The 22808-nt window shown below is 38.3% G+C and overlaps 2 protein-coding genes and 3 long non-coding RNA genes across 7 annotated transcripts in view; 1 reads left to right on the top strand and 4 right to left on the bottom strand.

Moving 5' to 3' along the window:
* LOC113471569 overlaps window positions 1-12850 on the bottom strand; it is a 13837-nt gene extending 987 nt beyond the window's left edge. Inside the window, exon 1 of the long non-coding RNA XR_003394213.1 lies at window positions 12609-12850. This is a non-coding gene — a long non-coding RNA (uncharacterized LOC113471569). The remainder of the gene's footprint in view (window positions 1-12608) is intronic.
* Window positions 2668-5599, top strand: LOC103519245 (mitochondrial import receptor subunit TOM7 homolog). 3 transcript variants are annotated; one of them, XR_001809802.2, is made up of 5 exons: window positions 2668-2900; window positions 3263-3415; window positions 4002-4047; window positions 4719-4786; window positions 5018-5082. XR_001809802.2 is itself a non-coding variant. In XM_017448125.2 (3 exons), the coding sequence occupies exons 1-3, from the start codon at window positions 3307-3309 to the stop codon at window positions 4729-4731; spliced, it is 168 nt and encodes a 55-aa protein (XP_017303614.1). In that variant the 5' UTR covers window positions 3180-3306; the 3' UTR covers window positions 4732-4745. The 3 variants fall into 3 exon arrangements, 1 of the variants encoding a protein (XP_017303614.1); XR_003394210.1 differs by lacking the exons at window positions 2668-2900; window positions 5018-5082 and adding an exon at window positions 5173-5599 and having other exon boundaries at window positions 3165-3415; window positions 4002-4042; window positions 4714-4796; XM_017448125.2 differs by lacking the exons at window positions 2668-2900; window positions 5018-5082 and having other exon boundaries at window positions 3180-3415; window positions 4719-4745.
* LOC108253692 lies at window positions 10135-11096 on the bottom strand. The gene is made up of 2 exons (XR_001809803.2): window positions 10896-11096; window positions 10135-10290 (listed from the first exon to the last, which is right to left on the bottom strand). It is a non-coding gene; the product is annotated as an uncharacterized LOC108253692 (long non-coding RNA).
* LOC113471567 lies at window positions 11839-12413 on the bottom strand. Its single transcript, XR_003394211.1, has 2 exons — window positions 12354-12413; window positions 11839-12126 (listed from the first exon to the last, which is right to left on the bottom strand). It is a non-coding gene; the product is annotated as an uncharacterized LOC113471567 (long non-coding RNA).
* Window positions 12851-17389: 4539 nt separating the features above from the next.
* Window positions 17390-20439, bottom strand: LOC103519248 (spermidine synthase). The gene is made up of 4 exons (XM_008484334.1): window positions 20357-20439; window positions 19663-19783; window positions 19105-19351; window positions 17390-17556 (listed from the first exon to the last, which is right to left on the bottom strand). Exons 1-4 carry the CDS (start codon window positions 20437-20439, stop codon window positions 17390-17392), a joined length of 618 nt encoding a protein of 205 aa, XP_008482556.1.
* Between the last annotated feature and the right edge of the window lie 2369 nt (window positions 20440-22808).

The following is a 22808-nucleotide window of genomic DNA, read 5'->3' as shown; positions in this document are numbered from 1 at the left end:
GTAATTTGATATATAGGTCGACCAGGTTTGGATAAGTCCTTCTATGGGAACAGACAGAGTGACTGACAGACAGACCGACACCGAAGCGAATACAATAGTCCGTCCACTATACCTTTTATTATTAGTAATAATAAAGGAAGGAGGACTAAAAAGGTAAAATTTCAAACGCACCGCTCGGCAACACTGTCAATGTTGAGCATCTGGAGAAACTTTCTGACGTCATCGTGCCTTGTGTAGAAAATGTCTATTGATTTTCCTCTCGCTGTTCCTGTTGGCAGCTTCATATGAAAAAGAAAGATGTAATCTTTGGGTTATGTTTACCCCACGTGTTCTGGAGATTTTGTACCGGAGCGGTGTATTTTAAACGTCAACTTCAAGGAGACGGGGCGATATGTATTTATGAGGAAAAAAAAAAAGGAAAGCTAGAGCCGATAACCACATTACTCATCGGACAATATGGGAGCGTGGCCTAATTTTCTAATTTATGGGCGCCCCACTACTAGTTGATTTGTTGGAGTTCTTTTGTCCTTTGTGTCCATGTTGGTATTGTGCTTCGGTGCTTACTGTGGCCATACTTACTTTGGAAGCAACGAAAAAAGTCTTCCTAGCGCTCTTTTACTAGTGATTTCGCCTAGTATATCAGAACATCAATCTTTTCTGTTTTCAGAATACTTGTTCAACCAGAGATGAAAATCCTTTGGTTCAAATTTCAGAACAATATTACTACGAGTATTACTCTAATTTCGGAGGGACAGTGAGCTTAGAGTAAGCGTTGTTGAACTGGCCATCCGAGTAATTTCATTTTTCTCTCCCTAATCCCTGGGATAAGAGTGAGCATTTCATCGCCGTTTTTAACTCGTGGCAACGAGAGATCTAAATTAGACTCGTGCGGTCTATGTCTTAGCATGCCCAATGCCCATCCCGTAGTATGTCCAACCAACACATAATACACACAATGTCCCTGGGTTGTTGAAAGGTGTTGGTTAAATAAGGACTCATGAGTACTTATTATACAAGTTTAACACAAAGAGCAACTCATTCTAATGCCTGACTCCATTCCTCTGTTTGGTAGACAACGAATTTTATGTTCATTGATTTGGGCATTAGTGAAATATAGAGAGTTAAGCCCGTTCAGTAGTTGTCTTCTACTCAAGAGTGAGCATTTCATCGCCGTTTTTATCTCGTAGCAACGAGAGATCTAAATTAGACTCGTGCGGTCTATGTCTTAGCATGCCCAATGCTCATCCCGTAGTATGTCCAACCAACACATAATATAACACTTGTAACTTATCAGTCAATTTTATCAGTAGTCGAATTCCATGTAAGTTTGATTATATTGGACCATTACTACTGACAGTACTGACCCCTGATAGGAACTGTTCGATACTGATAGAACAAATACAATAGTGCCATATCTTTGTATAATAAAATTAATAGAGTTTGAGGTGCTGAAGGTCCACTATCAAACAGCAATAACTGCCTGGAAAACTGATTATTAAAAGAATGAATAGAGTTTTAAGTTTTAACTAGGTACACTTTTTTACTTTCCTTATCCTATAGGAAGGAAAGTAATGTAATCGGGTCAAATTTTCGATGGTCAGATTTTAGTGCCAAAACACGTTTTGAGGTCCCTAGAGCTTAAATCCAAAGTTTCAGCCATTGGTCCGTGTGTGTGTCTGTGTGTCTGTCTGTCTGTCTGTCTGTCTGTCTGTAAACAAAATATCTCGAGAACGGTAAGAGCTAGAGACTTGAAATTTTTTTTATATTTTTTTTTTTATTTTTTTAGGCTTTAATGGCAGAATTCTCACACTGTGAGCTCTTCCACCCAACCAACGATCGCCAACAGGATAAACCTGTTGGCGGGATAGAAAAATAGGGGAAAGAAGAGAAGGGAAAAGAGAAGACGAAGGAATAATAATGGAATAGATTATCAAGCTTCAGGATAGAGGTGTTCCGTGACAAGAACTTTGAAGCTTGTGGCACTCAAGGCATTTCTGATTTCAATGGGTATTGAGTTCCAAAGGCGTGCAGCCCGAACATGAAATGACTTGCATGTACTGATTATTTGAAGTGAAACCAATTACAAAGTTATACCTAAGGAAGTACAAGAAACTACCTAAGTACATACTTAATTGATATTTCTCAATTAATATTTGTAGCTGGCCAAGTTGGCTAGGAGGATAGTGCATCTACCTTGTAAGTTGTAAGCACTAGGTTGTGGGTTTGATTCCCACCCAGACCAGACTTTATCCTCAACAGGTTAAATTCTTTCTTGGAACAGCTGGCTTTCTACAAACCTGTCTTCCTTCTCTCTTTACTTTTGGATAAGACTCAGCAGTTTTAGTTCCAAACCTCTTTAAAAAAAAAAAATTAAGAATACAAAGTTTTTTTTTTTTTTTAGGAGGTTTGACAGAGGGAACTGTAACTGCTATGGTCTTATCATCCCGAAATCGAAGAGAGAAGGAAGACAGGATAGGAGAAAGCCAGCCGTTCCAAGGACAAATATTATCCCATCAGGATAAAATCTGCCCCGAGTGGGAATCAAACCTGCGGCCTAGCACTAACAAGGCAGACGCACTACCAACTAAGCTAACTAGGCTGGCTATACAAAGTTTACTTACCTCTACAGACAAAATATTCTTACTGCTAAAATTTACTGAGTTTCCTCTGCCTGCTAATGAAATCTGTGTACTACAGAATTTGAAGTTCCAAAGTTAAATGCTATGGTGGAAGAGAAACAATCAAGCTCATAACTGATAACCACTGGATATTTTACTGATAAGGACGTAAACTTCAAACTTTGATACTGACTATCAAATTGTTGTTATGAGGGTAGACAACTTGGTCCAATAATCTAATCAGGAGTTTGTGTTTAATCAGAATACTAAACACTTTTAAAGGTAAGTAAATAGACAAATAATCAAGTTTTAGCTCAGGGGACTTCAGCTCAGGTTATTAGTTATTACAAACACCTGTTTAAGCACTTTTCAATTTTCCACACCTACATTCCTCTGTCACACTTTTTTATTTTTCTGCTAGGATTTTTTTAAAATTTCGCGGCAACAAGGTCCGTTCACACGAGTGCGCTGCAAAGAGAGCGTGATTTGTAAACATAACCTCAAAATTTTCTTCAGTCTGCAAAAGTGGGAAAATTTAAATTTTTCGAAAATTCAAATTTTGGGAAGCGAAAAAAAATTTTTGGTCTTTGGTCTTCGCCTCTTTGGGATCTCTTTAATCTCTTGTGATCATTTCTTGTCTGCAGATACTGCCGAATCACTCTGATTTTATAAACCACCAAGTTCCAAAATGCCTGTCGTTGCTATCAACAAGGGAGCCAAGCAGAGGTTGGGCACAATCATCAACTTCGCCAAGAAAGTGTTTCACATAGGCTTCATTCCAGCAGTGATATATTTTGGTAAGAGATTCACCTCAGTTCAGTTTCCCCTCATAGGAACTAACCTATAAGAAATAGAGTGGGAGATATCATTTTTAGGGAAAATATGTACCCTCATGCTTAGATGTGCAGTAGAACCTCAATTAGGTATATCAACCAATTAGGACCAAGGGTAGTTGAAATAATTGAAATTCTGTATAAAACAATGAAAAAAGAGCAAAATTTAGATACAAAAGAACAAAATAAATAATAAATACCCTATTTTGAACTGATTTTGGGGTTGAAATAATTGAAGTTTTACTGTACGTACACTAAAACACAGTCCATTTCCATAGCATTCAAAAATTATAGGTTCAGAGCATTTTCAAGTGGTTTGAAAACTTGAAAGTGTATACTTAAACACTGGTGGGCATACCTGAAAGCAGTACAGAAGAAAGAACAGCTAAGCAGTGCTCACACTCATACATTACAAAAAATATGGTCTATGTTTTTATGAAACCGTCATTGGGACATGTGAGTTTGCATGCTGTTTTAGTAATCACCTAATCCATTCCCAGTTATTCTGTATTTTTATCCCTGAGGTAATTTGTACTATTTATCATTTCAGGTCTCAAAAGTGGAGGAGAGGGAGGGGAACCACTGTCTGTGTTCAGGTAATTTTTTTTTATTATTATTATTATTTTTTATTCTGTGTTTTGTATAAGGAGGTAAGTGTCTAAATATCTTAATATGGGCTATTCACTCTGTATACAGATCATACAAACATATCTAACTAGCAGGTTGGCCATGCTTTGCCATGGAAAATTGATCATAACTTGAGATTGGTTTAGATTTTGGGAAGATCATCTCTTGCTGTACATCTAGAACATTTTGGGAATATTCCTATCAAGTTTCAGCTTTCTGCAGCTAGTATCTTAATATGGGCTATTCACTCTGTATACAGATCATACAAACACATCTAACTAGCAGGTTGGCCATGCTTTGCCATGGAAAATTGATCATAATTTGAGATTGGTTTAGATTTTGGGAAGATCATCTCTTGCTGTACATCTAGAACATTTTGGGAATATTCCTATCAAGTTTCAGCTTTCTGGGTGTTGGGTTCTTGAGATGAAGTGATCACTGAGTGAATGGATCTCTCTCTTATAAAATAGGTACAAAGTAAATATTATAGATTTGAATCAAACGTAAAATATTGTAAATTGAAAGGGGAATGCAGTTGTTGATCAATGTTAAATAAGGACTCATGAGTACTTATTATACAAGTTTAACACAAAGAGCAACTCATTCTAATGCCTGACTCCATTCCTCTGTTTGGTTTCAGTTTGATCTGGTGAATGTACAAAGGAAATTCTGCAATGTGATTATGTTTAATTTTTAATTATATTACATATTTATCATTTCTGTTATCAGAAAGATGAGAAAAAATCAAGCGTTGAAATTTAACACAGGTGCAGATGAGTGAAAAGAGGGTTTTCAATTTGAAATTCTGAAATTAAACAAACAGGGTCTGTAACTAGAAATCGATTAAGAAAATCAAGAAACGGATGAAAATATAAAAACTTTTCAAAATCATTCAACCACTAAAAAAAAAAAAAAAAAAAAAAAAAAAAAAAAACCCACATTTATCATTCCTGTTATCACTGTAGTTATAGAAAAATATAAACGGATGGAGTTTAGTTTTGGTAGATTTAGGTTCTCAGTTGAACTTGGTTTTTCCTAATCCTACCAAAGGACTGTAATGTATGAACATAGGTAACCTAATGTAACCTAATAAGTCTGTTATCACTGTAGTTATAGAAAAATATAAACAGATGGAGTTTAGTTTTGGTAGGTTTAGGTTCTCAGTTGAACTTGGTTTTTCCTAATCCTACCAAAGGACTGTAATGTATGAACATAGGTAACCTAATGTAACCTAATAAGTCTTATTATTATTATGTTAAGGCGGTCTCTTCCTGATCCCTGATGTGCCGCGTCCATTTTAGTTTAGGACTATTGCACTGCTAATAAGTCTTGTCATTGGTTTGATTCAGATTCATCCATATGGTGAAGGGGTTTTTCCAATCTAAGGATGAAACAAAATGTGATGAAAAGCATTAGCAAAATTTTATTCATAGATAATGTAACAAGTCCAATGTAATTCACTAATAAAGTGGGACTGTTAGTCCCATACAGAAGATGTTCCAACACTACCTATAATTTGAACTGGACTTGAAGTTTTCATTTTCCTCTTTTTGATCAATCAACAGTAGGGCCTTAGAATAATGTTTAATAAGTACTTCCTTTAACCTAAAAATCCTAAAATATATTCACAGAAACAACACCAAAATTAGTATATTGAATAATTTTTAATTATATTTCAGCATTAAAACTAAAAACAATATAAACCTATTTAAGCCTAAATTAACGGACAAGGTACACACACATAATACTTTGAATATTTTCTGGTAAGTATAGTAAAATCTGTCGAACATTTAGTCACTTATTTAAAGTGGTATATTATCAAACAAAATATTTAATAAATAAAATAGTAAATACAAATAACTCACATGGTAATAACTGGGTTTGGGGTTAAAAAGAAGAGAAAAAAAAATGTTTACCTACTTGGAAAAATCCAGATACATTATTGCACAGTTTCGAGATAAACAAGTAATGAAACTATCATCAAATGAGAGCAAGAAAATACTACAGTAACTACATAATTTGACCCCTGATACGAACTGTTCGATACTGATAGAAGAAATACAATAGTGCCATATCTTTGTATAATAAATTAATAGAGTTTGAGGTGCTGAAGGTGCACTATCAAACAGCAATAACTGCCTGGAAAACTGATTATTAAAAGAATGAATAGAGTTCCAAGTTTTAACTAGGTACACTTTTTTACTTTCCTATACCTATAGGAAGGAAAGTAATGTAATCGGGTCAAATTTTCGATGGTCAGATTTTAGTGCCAAAACACGTTTTGAGGTCCCTAGAGATATTTGTGAAGCTAAAACCTGAGCAAGTAAGCACTGTTCACTCTGGTCAGTTGATCAGGAACTTCACAGAACTTGAGCACACAAGGAAAAAAAAGAGATCTTTGTGAAGCTAAAACTTGAGCAAGTAAGCACTGTTCACTCTGGTCAGTTGATCAGGAACTTCACAGAACTTGAACACAAGGTAGGTACGTCTAGACGAGAGCTACATGAGTTCAATCTACTCGATTGACCCGTTGGTGACTGCAGACTGGTATCAAGACTTGATATACTACAGTACCTAACTACATAATTGAAGTGAACCAACACTAGGGCTTTAGATTCTTTAGAACAATATCCAATTCCAAATACATGCCTATGGTTATGGAGTCACGGGTCACAGAGTATGTTCAGTACAAATGATTGGGTATTTTTTTAGAATAGAATAGAATATACCTTGTTTATCCTGCCCGAATAGGACTGAAAAGTCCCTTTACCCCAGCAGTCTAAAAAGGTAGGTAGGTCTAGACGAGAGCTACATGAGTTCAATCTACTCGATTGACCCGTTGGTGACTGCAGACTGGTATCAAGACTTGATAGTCCACATATCACGGGTCACAGAGTATGTTCAGTACAAATGATTGGGTATTTTTTACTGCCTATTACTAATTTTATCGGAAAGTTGCCTTGGTCGCGTAGTGCATAGTGGTCGAGGTGCTCGCCTGGTAAACAGAAGGGCGCCGGTTCGCTCCCAGTCAAGACAACGAATTTTATGTTCATTGATTTGGGAAAAAAGTTGCCTTGGTCGCGTAGTGGTCGAGGTGCTCGCCTGGTAAACAGAAGGGCGCCGGTTCGCTCCCAGTCAAGACAACGAATTTTATGTTCATTGATTTGGGAATTAGTGAAATAATAGAGAGTTAAGCCCGTTCAGTAGTTGCCTTCTACTCAATAGTGAGCATTTCATCGCCGTTTTTATCTCGTAGCAACGAGAGATCTAAATTAGACTCGTGCGGTCTATGTCTTAGCATGCCCAATGCCCATCCCGTAGTATGTCCAACCAACACATAATATAACACTTGTAACTTATCAGTCAATTTTATCAGTAGTCGAATTCCGAGTAAGTTTGATTATATTGGACCATTACTACTGACAGTACTGACCCCTGATACGAACTGTTCGATACTGATAGAAGAAATACAATAGTGCCATATCTTTGTATAATAAAATTAATAGAGTTTGAGGTGCTGAAGGTCCACTATCAAACAGCGATAACTGCCTGGAAAACTGATTATTAAAAGAATGAATAGAGTTCCAAGTTTTAAGTAGGTACACTTTTTTTTTTTTTTTGATAGAGGGAACCGTAATTGCTAAGGTTTTATCATTTATGATATCATTAGTTATAACTAAAGCGAAGAGAGAGGGAAGACAGAATAGGTGATAGGAGAAATGGTTGGGCCAGAACCCATTAAAATTTTCAAGTACCTACTTTGAAATGGCTTACCTACGTGGTGAGTTAAGCCCGTTAATTTGTGAAAGGAATGGTGTTATATCGCTCAATTTCCCTCATAATTTCCCTCCACAATCGTGCGATTTGACACTTTTGTGATGTGTGTAAAATCATAAGTTTTTGGTGATAAAAAATGAACTTTGGAGCACCTGGAAGACATCATTCACCGTTTTTGCAGATATACGGCTTCAGATTATGGAAAAAGTGGTCGAAAATTGGATTTTAAAAGTTAAAAGGATTTTGTATAGGGTGTTTTTTTTAGATGTTTGTTTTTTAAACTGCTATAAAGGACATACTCTTTGAAGTATGGTCATGATGTTTTGTTTATTGGAAAGCTAAAAGTATGCCATTTAGTGTTTGAATACTAAGTTCGGGCATACGGGCCCCTCGGATGGCTCGAACGAAGCGAAACATTTGGTTTAATTTTTTGTTTTGTTAGCACATAATTTCGCTCAATTTTCTTCATAATTTCCCTCCACAATCGTGCGATTTGACACCTTTGGATGATTTTCTTTCGGGATATGTGTAAAATAATTAGTTTATGGTGATTAAAAATTTGTAGCATCTGGAAGACATCATACACCGTTTTTGCAGATATACGGCTTCAGATTATGAAAAAAGTGGTCGAAAATTGGATTTTCTAGACTGAGTTTCATTCGATCTATCCGCGGCGCCCATTTACCCGAAATTTTATTCAGAGTTCAAACACTAAATGGCAAACAATTAGCTTTCAAATAAAGAAAAATTCATGACCATACCTCAAATAACATGTCTTTTATAGCATTTTGAAAAACAAACCTCTAAAAAAAAAAACACCCTATACAATGGAGAGGGGGAGAGGGACTTGTTTTCTGGGTTACACTGTAGATAAATTACTACCCTTTCCCGCCAGCCGGCTTCAGATTATGAAAAAAGAGGTCGAAAATTGGATTTTCTAGACTGAGTTTCATTCGATCTATCCGCGGCGCTCATTTACCCGAAATTTTATTCAGAGTTCAAACACTAAATGGCAAACAATTACCTTTCAAATAAAGAAAAATGCATGACCATACCTCAAATAGCATGTCTTTCATAGCATTTTGAAAAACAAACCTCAAAAAAAAAAAAACACCCTATACAATGGAGAGGAACTTGTTTTCTGGGTTACACTGTAGATAAATTACTGCTCACGGGCTTCTCGAAATTTGTATCCTGGAAACAAAAAGGGCCAGGATTAGTCCCGGGTTCAATACCCACAGTCGGGGAAAAAAAAAACATATTTTGATTGCAAATATTTCAACGGGGTACTTTCTGGTGTTCTCATGTTGACCCAGCACCTAAATGGGAAGTATTGCGTCTCTTCTCGTCCATCTGATGAGAGACATACTACGGGATGGGCATGCTACGACACAGACCACACGAGTCTAATGTAGCAGTTGTTTCATTGCTACGAAATAAAACCGGCGAAAAATTAGCGGAAAAAAGAGCAATAAGAAGTGAGTGGTTCAGTGAAGTGTAAAACCCACTTAGAAAACCCTAAAGGTTAAAACTCTGCTTAGCCATACAAAACGTTGCTTAACCTAAGTGTTCCGTCGGGAACAGATAAATTAACTACTCGTACACCTAGGTATTACCTAATGGAGGAGTTGAAATTGGGAAAATATTATAAATAAAAGGTCGATTTCTACGTAAAAAGTTGTGAAAAATCCAAATCTGAAGCCAAAACTCCGAAAAAGTAACTTTAAAAGGTCGAAAATTCAACTTTTAATTGCCGTTCTAATGAAAAAGTTCGAAGAGTTGTGACGTCAGATTTCACGTCAAAATTAATGTTTAAAAAGTGTGAATTAATGTTTGAAAAGTCTGCCTCGGTGACGTAGTGGTGAAGGGGCTCGCCTGGTAAACAGGAGGGCGCGGGTTCGATCCCAGCCGAGGCATGGAATTTTATCCAGATTTGTTTGAGAATTTGACCCCATAATAATGGAGCTTTAAGGGATTTCGTAGCAATGAAACAACTACTAAGATAGACTCAGGTGGTATGTATGTGTCGTAGCATGCCCATTCCGTAGTACGTCCCTCATCAGATGGGCGATAAGAGACACAAAATACTTCCCATTTAGGTGCTGGGTCAACACGAGAACATCAGAAAGTAACCCGTTGAAATATTTCCAATCAAAAAACGAGTGCAAATTTTTGTCGATGGTGGGATTCGAACCCGGGACCTTCTGTGTGGCAAGCAAGCGCGTTACCACTGGGCTAACTGTGCCCTCATTAATTCTATCTATTAATTATTTCACTTACGTTTTGAGGACGTGGATGGTCTGGTACTCGGACTTCTCAGTGTGCAGCACTTCCTCCACTTGAAGTGATAGGGACACCCCAGGCCAAAGCGAGCTTAGCTCACTAAACCAACCTTTCTGCAGACCATCCATAACTAATAACTATTCCGGCTGACTCTAAAAGAAACGGAACAGAGAAATTTAAAGAAAAATAGAGAGTAAAAAAAAGGTAAGTTGTGTGGGGGCAAAAAGGCGCACCCTTCTTTTGAAGGCACCTTCTAGGTAGATAAGTTAGCATTTAACCAAAAATCATACCTACAAACAATGAAAATAAATAAATAATAACAAGGGGTTGGTAGGTCAGCAGATAGAACAGAAAGAAACGGAACAGAGAAATTTAAATAAAAAAGAAAAATAGAGAGTAAAAAAAAAGGTAAGTTGTGTGGGGGAAAAAGGCGCACCCTTCTTTTGAAGGCACCTTCTAGGTAGGTAAGTAAGTTAGCATTTAACCAAAAATCATACCTACAAACAATGAAAATAAATAAATAATAACAAGGGGTTGGTAGGTCAGCAGATAGAACACTGGATTTTACGTGAACCAAGAAATCGCCACAATGATAATGAAACATACATAAAATTCAGACAAACTTAACACAAAATCGTCAGGCTAAAACATAGAAGTCCTTTTCCTCGTTCAATTATCATCCTCGTGATACTAACAAAAAAGCCACACAAGTCAACACAAGAAATATTCCAAGTAAAAAATAAGAAGTACCAAATACCTATTCAACAATTCTACGTCACGTCGTAGAATCCCCTGAAACGTCAGGATATTAAAATGGTCCAAAAAAAGTAGAAAAGAAAGCACACAAACTTGATCCTAAAGAAAAAAAAGCACACAAGGAAAAAAAAAGAGATATTTGTGAAGCTAAAACCTGAGCAAGTAAGCACTGTTCACTCTGGTCAGTTGATCAGGAACTTCACAGAACTTGAAAGGGGTTGGTAGGTCAGCAGATAAAGGGGTTGGTAGGTCAGCAGATAGAACACTGGATTTTACGTGAACCAAGAAATCGCCACAATGATAATGAAACATACATAAAATTCAGACAAACTTAACACAAAATCGTCAAGCTAAAACATAGAAGTCCTTTTCCTCGTTCAATTATCATCCTCGTGATACTAACAAAAAAGCCACACAACTCAACACAAGAAATATTCCAAGTAAATGAAATTCAGACAAACTCAACACAAAATCGTCAAGCTAAAACCTAGAAGTCCTTTTCCTCGTTCAATTATCATCCTCGTGATACTAACAAAAAAGCCACACAACTCAACACAAGAAATATTCCAAGTAAATAAGAAGTACCAAATACCTATTCAACAATTCTACGTCACGTCGTAGAATCCCCTGAAACGTCAGGATATTAAAATGGTCCAAAAACATATTGTGGTTGTTTGCACAATCAATTGAGAAAGAAAAATATATAGTATCCGGTGGGGCCATAATAAAAACTCAGAGACCATACAAAGTTGGGTCTACAATCTCATGTTAAAGTGTTAGTTAATCTCTAAGCATGCTTGCTAACTAACAGGATTGCCTACATAGTCTCTAATCATTCTCAGAATCAGAATTTAACAAACACTCTAGTATGATATTGTAGACCCAAGGGTAATATTGTGGTTGTGTCCACAATCAATTGAGAAAGAAAAATATATATAGTATCCGGTGGGGCCATAATAAAAACTCAGAGACCATACAAAGTTGGGTCTACAATCCCATGTTAAAGTGTTAGTTAATCTCTAAGCATGCTTGCAAACTAACAGGATTGCCTACATAGTCTCTAATCATTCTCAGAATCAGAATTTAACAAACACTCTAGTATGATATTGTAGACCCAAGGGTAAGTACCGCTGATCAAATTTAGAGATGGAGTACTCTGTGATTCAATTCCGGAGACTAGTAGCTTCTGAATAAGAAGGGGGAGACCCAGCCTCCAAGTCCATACTTTGTGCCTGAAACAATACAATAGATGTTTTGTAAGTCTTTTTTTTTTTTTACTTTCTATTACAAAGTAATGATTTTTGGTAAGTAATACAACATAACTTGGTAGGTATTCACAAGTAATCTCAGAATATATTATTTTAATCAATGGTCCATTTACTATTATTACTAGTACCAGAAAACCAGCATTTCTAAAGAATGAGCCTTTTTTTCTACACCTTGGTCTGATAATACATACCTTGAGATTTCTAGCTGTCTTGGAGGGGACCTTGGTGTAAGGACCTCGACCTGTCCAGGTATTCACAAGTTATCTCAGAATCTATTATTTTAATCAATGGTCCATTTACTATTATTACTAGTACCAGAAACCCAGCATTTCTAAAGAATGAGCCTTTTTTCTACACCTTGGTCTGATAATACATACCTTGAGATTTCTAGCTGTCTTGGAGGGGACCTTGGTGTAAGGACCTCGACCTGTCCGGTTATGGAGGACCTACTATAAAGAAGGAGAGGATATCTGACACCCCACTCTCCCCATTGCATAGGTATTTAATTTGACCAACAACAAAAAATACAAATAGATAAAAAACTTCCACACTTAAGACTAGATACCACAGTTATCATCATTCCTGATTACACTATCCTTAAATTAGTAGACATTGAAGCAAGCCTGAAACATTCTGGCATGTCCAATAAATTTTTCATTTCAAATTCCTGAAAAGTACATACTAAATATTGTGGGAATCCGCGAACTAAAATTTTACCTTGTACCTTCGCCTTTCCTGAATTTTTTTATAAAAAAAGTTACCTACCTATTTGCATTTGCCCATTTTCTGATTTCTGCATTTGATTTTTGATTGCACTTTGCATTTCGTTTTTGTATCAGTTTGGTGTATTTAAATATTGCAAATAATTATTTAATTTGCAATAGACGCGAGTTCTTTATCGCTATACAGTAGCGGTCAGGCAAATTCTGCTTTGAGACGTCAGACTGGTGCAAAATGCAAGTGATTTTCGACCGTGTTTAACTTTTCATTACCCTGCTACCTCAGCGTAATATTATGATGTCATCGCCTACGGGAGCGTATGTCGTGACGTCAAACTTTACGATTTATCAGTATTATTTAAATTGATTTATCTCGGTATCTAGAAGTCGTAGAAGAAAAAGAAAAATTCCGTTGGTCCTCATTTTTCCTGCTCTATGACTTTAGCGCGACTGATATATGTTCTCAGAGCTGAATCTTGCTGTGATCACAACTTCCAGGGTACCTAGGTGTTATACTACCTGTAGATGATGCTCAACAGTGACCTACCAGAAGTAAATCTAAAATCTAAATCATGATTTATTTGTGGTGAAGCTGAGAGCTTCTTCACATTTTTTGTGGATATCACAGCATTACTAAGAGCCTCCTGTACTATTTCTGTCATATGTATATAATTTTTCTTTTTACTCTGTTAATGCTGCCACTGGTCGCTTCTCAATTAAAGTGGCTACTCTGTCCTCACAAGGCTGAGTGTACCCTGAACTCCAAGCACAGAGCCAAAAAAAACCTCGGCCCCGCCGGGAATCAAACCCGGACCTCCTGCATGCAAGCCTAGTGTGATACCCACTCGGCCACGGAGCCTCTTCTTACTTACCAGAAGTAGTATGCACTATACACATTGCCGCAGCATATGTTGTTACCACAGCAGTAGGTATCTGCCTCGCACAATCCAAACTCACAGTAGTACGCTTCTACACTATACCATAGGAAAATCTGGACCAAGAGTACATGAAGATAACTCATTCTTGCCGTTAAACTGATTCCTTGATCCAAAACATTGAACTGGAAGTGGGAAATCCGCGAAGGTGTTGTTGCGACACAAGAGACGAGATGCTGATGAAATTCTGAATAGGTTTCTTTTGAAAATTGGATAGAACTCCTTCTTAATCTTAAGATATCTGTGTAGAATCTGTAATCTTTTTCTATCTTTTCTGAGAAAAAAGGAATTTTTGTTGTGATTGTGATTTCTTATCAGTAAACACTAAAAACGATGCTGGCGCGCACAAAAATGAGTGCCGTTTTTCTCAAACTAAAAAGTTCCGTTTACGAATATCCCTTTTCTCTTTTCCCCATTCCTTGTGATCCCGAACCTGTCCTTTGCTCCTGGGCACTCTACTCCTGCCATTTCCCCGTCCTGTGTTCTGCTGTTCTCCACAACGACCTATGCTGGCACTCATTCTACCTCTTCCTTGTATGTATCATCATGTATGTATTCTGGTACTGATTTACAACTGCCCTTGTCACATCAATACAATAAACACCCGTCTCCTTATGTGTGTACTTATGATCTGGTATCACATTCTGACCACCAATGATACTACAAACAAACAAAATCACATGTATCTGTTCCGGTACCGATTTAAAACCACCCTTGTCGCGTCAAAAACAAACAAAAAAAAACAAACAAACAAACAAACAAATCTCATATGTATGGGGTATGACGCATCCCTCCCCTGTGTATCGTAGATTTACGGAAATCGAAAGCTATTTCCGCGACGCACCAGTCAAACGGGAGAGCAACGTTTCGCCGCCGTATCGGAAACGTTGCGCAACGGATCCTGCCTTCCCCACGACGAGGCGTAGCTCGGTCATTTCTCTGCCGCGCACCAAGCGCAGATCCGAGAGCGTCACGAAACAGTCGTCCGACCCGGGGTTTACCAAAAGGTCAGTGTGTGTGTGTGAAACATCTGTGGTCTGTTCCAAGAACGGCTCCGCACTCACGAGTCAGGTCCGTCGCATATTAAAAGCGTAGTCGCGCGACTTTAAGTAGCACGTATTCGCCTGAAAATCCAAGCCTATATGAAAAAAATGATAGGTAGAGAGTCTAATTCTAATCTAATCTGTATCATTTTCATATGTTTGGCTTTTCAAGTGACATGATAGAGAGTCTCTATCGTTTTCGCTGGTTTGGTTTTTCAGGCGACTACGCTTTCAATGTGAGACGGACCTACGGTCTGCCAGTCTTCAGATTGCTGAAAAACTGACCTATATTCTAATGTGTGTTTATAGCGCTAGTGTGTTGACTGTTGACTAATGTTTGAAAAGTGTGACTATTAATGTTTGAAAAGTGACACCTAATGTTTGCAGCGTGACCGACTACTAATATGAAAGCGTGTGAAATACCTACTTTAGTAAGCTTTGTTCCTACTTCCTAAGCTTTTGTTCCTACAGTTTTCCGTTTAACAGTTGCCCTAACAGTTTTCTGAGTTGCCCTAACAGTATGTTTACCCCTTAGGGATAGGGACCTCTGCGGGATTTTCGTAGATCGGTATTTAAGCTTGTCCCGATCTTTAGGGCTGTTTGCCCCTACACCCAAGCCTAGGGGTGGGCTTTTTGTGTTTGGAGTTAAGCTGACATGTTAGAATATTAGGTGACATATCTGTGGGATATTAGAAATTTATGAAACGGTAGGTACCTATAGTGTGTCCAGATCAATGTGACAGCAAAAAAATAGGCATTGTTGACAAACATGTCACATGTGCAATGGTAGAGAATCTCTAAAAGGGGAAGCTATATTGCACAGTGCTTCCTCCGACAGTGAATATGAGCACCTGGGAGGGAGAAGAAAATTAGATTATTTCAAGATCAGAGCTCATTTGTGTGAGAAAATGTGAAAAAAAAAAAATCCACCAAAAACCACCATTTTCGTGATCCTGGTAAAAAGACCTTTAATTTGATATATAGGTCGACCAGGTATGGATAAATGCGAACAGACAGACTGACAGAAACACAGACGACACCGAAGCGAATACAATAGTCCGTTACTTATACCTTTTTATTAATATTGTAATAATAAAGGAAGGACGGATTGAAAAGATCAGAGCTCATTTGTGTGAGAAAATGTGAAAAAAAAAAAATCCACCAAAAACCACCATTTTCGTGATCCTGGTAAAAAGACCTTTAAAAACCACCATTTTCGTGATCCTGGTAAAAAGACCTTTAATTTGACATATAGGTCGACCAGGTATGGATAAGTCCTTCTATGCGAACAGACAGACTGACAGAAACACAGACGACACCGAAGCGAATACAATAGTCCGTCCCTTATACCTTTTTATTATTATTGTAATAATAAAGGAAGGACGGATGGAAAAGAAAAAAAAATATGCTAAATGCTCACAACCTACCTTCTTAGGGTTAGGATGACTGCAGAGGGGCAGGAAAGCTATCATTTCAGAGTAAGAGAATTCATCGAACTCCGTACATTGTATGATTCCATCCAGTATTAGAGCTGTGCCAAATTCTTTCCTGTTAGAAGAGGATGGATAGAAAGGCTTATTAGGATACGATAATACTTGTGAATATTAATGTTTGAAAAGTGTGAATTAATGTTTGAAAAGTCTGCCTCGGTGACGTAGTGGTGAAGGGGCTCGTCGCCTGGTAAACAGGAGGGCGCGGGTTCGATCCCAGCCGAGGCATGGAATTTTATCCAAATTTGTTTGAGAATTTGACCACATAATAATGGAGTTTTAAGGGGTTTCGTAGCAATGAAACAACTACTATAATAGACTCAGGTGGTATGTATGTGTCGCAGGATACCCCTCCCGTAGTATGTCTCTCATCAGATGGGCGAGGTCTTCCTTCTCTCTTCGATTTCGGGACGATAAGACCATAGCAGTTACAGTTCCCTCTGTCAAACCTCTTTAAAAAAAAAAACTTCTCAAACCAAACCAATAATAAAATTGAGTTTCTACTTTCTACACCACTGAGGTTACAGACTCAATAAGTTACCTCTCACTTTCTTGTCATCACCGCTCATCTCGAAAAACCACAAATAAATATTCTGCAATAAATACCTCTGAGTCGGGTCTATGGTTCTAGACGACTTTACGGTTCGCTCATATTTCACCATTAGTTCTCTTCATAGTCGGGGTTAGAATTGGAACCTACATAGTGGTTCAGTGAACTGAAAAAAACACAGGAAAAGGGTCCCTACGAGGCCCCCATGGGTCCTAATGAGAAAATTAAGTTAGCAATAATTAGGGGACACGGTTAGCCCAGTAGTAACGCGCTTGCGTGTCATGCAGAAGGTTCCGGGTTCGATGCCCACCATCGACAAAAAAAAATTGCATTATACGGTTCGCTCATATTTCACCATTAGTTCTCTTCATAGTCGGGCTTAGAATTGGAACCTACATAGTGGTTCAGTGAACTGAAAAAAACACAGGAAAAGGGGCCCTACGAGGCCCCCATGGGTCTGATTGGGCCCAAACCTAATGAGAAAATTAAGTTAGCAATGGAGGCGGGGGAATACAGAGGCACAGTGTTGTAGCGTGTTGCCTACACAGTCTAAGGAGTACCAGAGCGTGCCGGCTTGTGAGCAGACTATACCGCCGGGCCTGAGGGCACGGCTCATCAGCTCGAAATAGCTTGCTTGGAATAACGACTCTGCCGGGCCTGGGAAGAAATGAATATAAAGAAATTATAGGCCTGATATTATATAGGAAACTTAACATAGGTAGGTACTCTTATTTTCATCTATATAGGTATCATTGTCTGTGTCGATTCCTATGTAAAAAGTTGGGAAAAATCCAAATCTGAGGTCAAAACTCCGAAATAATAACTGTAAACGATCGAAAATTCAATTTATTTTTATTTTCCGTTCTAATATCTGTGTGACGTCAGACTTAACGCAGTTGCTATTTTAGTCCGCTAGGTAGCGCCAGTATGCAAGCGCGCTAGCGGAGGAGCAGAAAGAACTGCGCAGAAACGTACGCGCACAAACACATTAATGCGTTGCCTGCAAGGAAGCTTTGCTTGGGACATTGGATGTGACGTCATCGCCTACGGGAGCGTATGCCGTGACGTCAAAGTTCACGTATATTGGAAAAATCCTACAATGCTGCAGTGAGCACCAAAGTTGTGACATAATAACACAAAGAAACTGCATTTACATTTACATTTTACCACTATCACCGGCCGACAGGATTGAAGTTTTTGCGGTCCGACTCTGGTTTGAGGTTTGGAGTAAATCGGTTTGGATTTGAAAGTGTCGGGTATGATTGATATTTTACTGCAAGAGGTTTGCCCAGATGTACCTACTTATAACAAGAAATATCAAAATAAATGTGGGCAGGTGGGCCAATAAATGGTACGTTTTTTAGGTGGGCGAATAAATGGTACACTTACCCTAAGTAGGTACATTTGGGCAAACCTCTTGCAGTAAAATATCAATCACACCCGACACTTTCAAATCCAAACCGATTTACTCCAAACCTCAAACCAGAGTCGGACCGCAAAAACTTCAATCCTGTCGGCCGGTGATAGTGGTAAAATGTAAATGTAAATGCAGTTTCTTTGTGTTATTATGTCACAACTTTGGTGCTCACTGCAGCATTGTAGGATTTTTCCAATATCTCAATAATCCTAAAATCCAATGTTTACCTACCATGCTGGCACCGGTCGCTATGCGCATTATATTACATAGCTACTCATTTTCCTCACGAGGCTGAGTGGGCCCCGCAACAGCCAGTCACGGTATCAATCATTTGCATGATACAAATTTCTTGACCCCGCCGGTGAACCTATCTCCTATCAGTGGTTGGGCTAGGCTAGACTTGTATAAGCTGGGCTAGGACAAGCTAGGCTAAGGTCTAGGGTAAAAACACCATTGTCTTACCTACAGGATCACTCGAGTCGGTAATAATCACATCGAACTCCTGCTGATGTTCTGACATAAACCTGAACCTATCTCCTATCAGTGGTTGGGCTAGGCTAGACTTGTATAAGCTGGGCTAGGACAAGCTAGGCTAAGGTCTAGGGTAAAAACACCATTGTCTTACCTACAGGATCACTCGAGTCGGTAATAATCACATCGAACTCCTGCTGATGTTCTGACATAAACCTGAACCTATCTCCTATCAGTGGTTGGGCTAGGCTAGACTTGTATAAGCTGGGCTAGGACAAGCTAGGCTAAGGTCTAGGGTAAAAACACCATTGTCTTACCTACAGGATCACTCGAGTCGGTAATAATCACATCGAACTCCTGCTGATGTTCTGACATAAACCTGAACCCATCTCCCACATGCACCGTCAGGCGTGGATCGGAAAGCCCGACCGCCATTCCCGGCAAATACTTCTTGGACACCTCGATGACTCGGTTATCTATCTCCACCAGGTAGGCACTCTCCACAGAGGGGTGCTTGAGAACCTCCCGGGCTACACCTCCATCCCCTCCACCCACGATGAGCACCTGGGAGGGAGAAGAAAATTAGATTATTTCAAGATCAGAGCTCATTTGTGTGAGAAAATGTGAAAAAAAATCCACCAAAAAACCACCATTTTCGTGATCCTGGTAAAAAGACCTTTAATTTGATATATAGGTCGACCAGGTTTGGATAAGTCCTTCTATGGGAACAGACCGACAGACAGACTGACAGAAACACAGACGACACCGAAGCGAATACAATAGTCCGCCCCTTATACCTTTTTATTAATATTGTAATAATAAAGGAAGGACGGATTGAAAAGAAAAAAAAAATATGCTAAACGCTCACAACCTACCTTCTTAGGGTTAGGATGACTGCAGAGGGGCAGGAAAGCTATCATTTCAGAGTAAGAGAATTCATCGAACTCCGTACATTGTATGATTCCATCCAGTATTAGAGCTGTGCCAAATTCTTTCCTGTTAGAAGAGGATGGATAGAAAGGCTTATTAGGATACGATAATAGTTGTGAATATTAATGTTTGAAAAGTGTGAATTAATGTTTGAAGAGTGTGAATATTAATGTTTGAAAAGTGTGAATTAATGTTTGAAAAGTCTGCCTCGGTGACATAGTTGTGAAGGGGCTCGCCTGGTAAACAGGAGGGCGCGGGTTCGATCCCAGCCGAGGCATGGAATTTTATCCAAATTTGTTTGAGAATTTGACCCCATAATAATGGAGCTTTAAGGGATTTCGTAGCAATGAAACAACTACTAAAATAGACTCAGGTGGTATGTATGTGTCGTAGCATGCCCATTCCGTAGTACGTCCCTCATCAGATGGGCGGTAAGACACACAATACTTCCCATTTAGGTGCTGGGTCAACACGAGAACATCAGAAAGTAACCCGTTGAAATATTTCCAATCAAAAAACGAGTGCAAATTTTTGTCGATGGTGGGATTCGAACCCGGGACCTTCTGTATGGCAAGCAAGCGCGTTACCACTGAGCTAACTGTGCCCTCATTAATTCTATCTATTAATTATTTCACTTACGTTCTGAGGACGTGGATGGTCTGGTACTCGGACTTCTCAGTGTGCAGCACTTCCTCCACTTGAAGTGATAGGGACACACCCATGATTCCCCAATTTAAATGCATGGAATCGTAGAATATCAAACACTTATAATTTTCCTTTGGCCAACCTTTACATAGAAAAAAAACCTTTACAATCCTTCTCCAAGTGAAAATTTTATCCGCGCTTTTCCACCAGTATCTAAAACACCCAAGGATAACAAGCTCAAATTGTTTAAGGGGTAGTCCAATTAGCGACGGTGGCGCTCTAGTTTCACGCTTGCCATAGAGTGGGCTGGCGGGGGTTACCCCCGTATGTATGAAATCTAAAGATAAACTTAAGTTCAACTTAAGTTGAAAATCTTGCCAAATTTCATGAAATCTAGCCAGTTATCTCAAGAAATGACATGAAATTGGCAACATTGTTCGTCTTAAGTTTATCTTTAGATTTCATACATACGGGGGTTAGTCTCCACACTCCTCTTCTACACGTTAGGCCGGCCATACACTATCAGGTCGCCTGTCAGTTTTGACCTGTCAGGTCTGAACTGTCATTTCTGGCATGAAGCCTGTTGAGCACACACACTGCATGAAGATTTCATCAGTTATCAGTTTACCATGGATCCTCCTGGCTCCTGGTGATGATTTATTGAATGAAAAAAATTAACGTAATAAATTAAATAACTTTAAAACCACAACATTGACAGAGGGAACTGTAACTGCTATGGTCTTATCGTCCCAAAATCGAAGAGAGAAGGAAGACAGGATAGGAGAAAGCCAGCCATTCCAAGAACAAATATTATCCCATCAGGATAAAATCTGCCCCAAGTGGGAATCAAACCCGCAGCCTAGTGCTAACAAGGCAGACACACTACCAACTAAGCTAACTAGGCTGGCTATACAAAGTTTACTTACCTCTACAGACAAACTATTCTTACTGCTAAAATTTACTGAGTTTCCTCTGCCTGCTAATGAAATTTGTGTACTACACAATTTGAAGTTCCAAAGTTAAATGCTATGGTGGAAGAGAAACAATCAAGCTCATAACTGATAACCACTGGATATTTTACTGATAAGGACGTAAACTTCAAACTTTGATACTGACTATCAAATTGTTGTCATGAAAGTAGCCAACTTGGTCCAATTAAAAAAAAAAAAAAAAAAAAAAAAAAAACACTTTTTGCAACTGTTCCAAGAACAAATATTATCCCATCAGGATAAAATCTGCCCCGAGTGGGAATCAAACCCGCGGCCTAGCACTAACAAGGCAGACACACTACCAACTAAGCTAACCAGGCTGGCTATACAAAGTTTACTTACCTCTACAGACAAACTATTCTTACTGCTTTACTGAGTTTCCTCTGCCTGCTAATGAAATTTGTGTACTACACAATTTGAAGTTCCAAAGTTAAATGCTATGGTGGAAGAGAAACAATCAAGCTCATAACTGATAACCACTGGATATTTTACTGATAAGGATGTAAACTTCAAACTTTGATACTGACTATCAAATTGTTGTTATGAGGGTAGACAACTTGGTCCAATAATCTAATCAGGAGTTTGTGTTTAATCAGAATACTAAACACTTTTAAAGGTAAGTAAATAGACAAATAATCAAGTTTTATTACTGATAAGGATGTAAACTTCAAACTTTGATACTGACTATCAAATTGTTGTTATGAGGGTAGACAACTTGGTCCAATAATCTAATCGGGAGTTTGTGTTTAATCAGAATACTAAACACTTTTAAAGGTAAGTAAATAGACAAATAATCAAGTTTTATTATAATTAATTAGTTCTTTAGGTGGACTTCAGCTCAGGTTATTAGTTATAGTTATTACAAACACCTGTTTAAGCACTTTTCAAGTTTTCAATTTTCCACACCTACATTCCTCTGTCACACTTTTTTATTTTTCTGCTAGGATTTTTTTAAAATTTCGCGGCAACAAGGTCCGTTCACACGAGTGCGCTGCAAAGAGAGCGTGATTTGTAAACATAACCTCAAAATTTTCTTCAGTCTGCAAAGTGCAAAAGTGGGAAAATTTAAATTTTTCGAAAATTCAAATTTTGGGAAGTGAATAAAAGAAAAATTTTGGTCTTTGCCTCTTTGGAGTCTTTGGGATCTCATTAATCTCTTGTGATCATTTCTTGTCTGCAGATACTGCCGAATCACTCTGATTTTATAAACCACCAAGTTCCGAAATGCCTGTCGTTGCTATCAACAAGGGAGCCAAGCAGAGGTTGGGCACAATCATCAACTTTGGCAACAAGGTCCGTTCACACGAGTGCGCTGCAAAGAGAGCGTGATTTGTAAACATAACCTCAAAATTTTCTTCAGTCTGCAAAAGTGGGAAAATTTAAATTTTTCGAAAATTCAAATTTTGGGAAGCGAAAAAAAATTTTTGGTCTTTGGTCTTCGCCTCTTTGGGATCTCT

The sequence above is a fragment of the Diaphorina citri genome, unplaced genomic scaffold (assembly GCF_000475195.1).
Source record: "Diaphorina citri unplaced genomic scaffold, Diaci psyllid genome assembly version 1.1 scaffold2622, whole genome shotgun sequence".
NCBI lineage: Eukaryota > Metazoa > Arthropoda > Insecta > Hemiptera > Psyllidae > Diaphorina > Diaphorina citri.
This window is presented reverse-complemented; position numbering and strand designations above follow the sequence as displayed.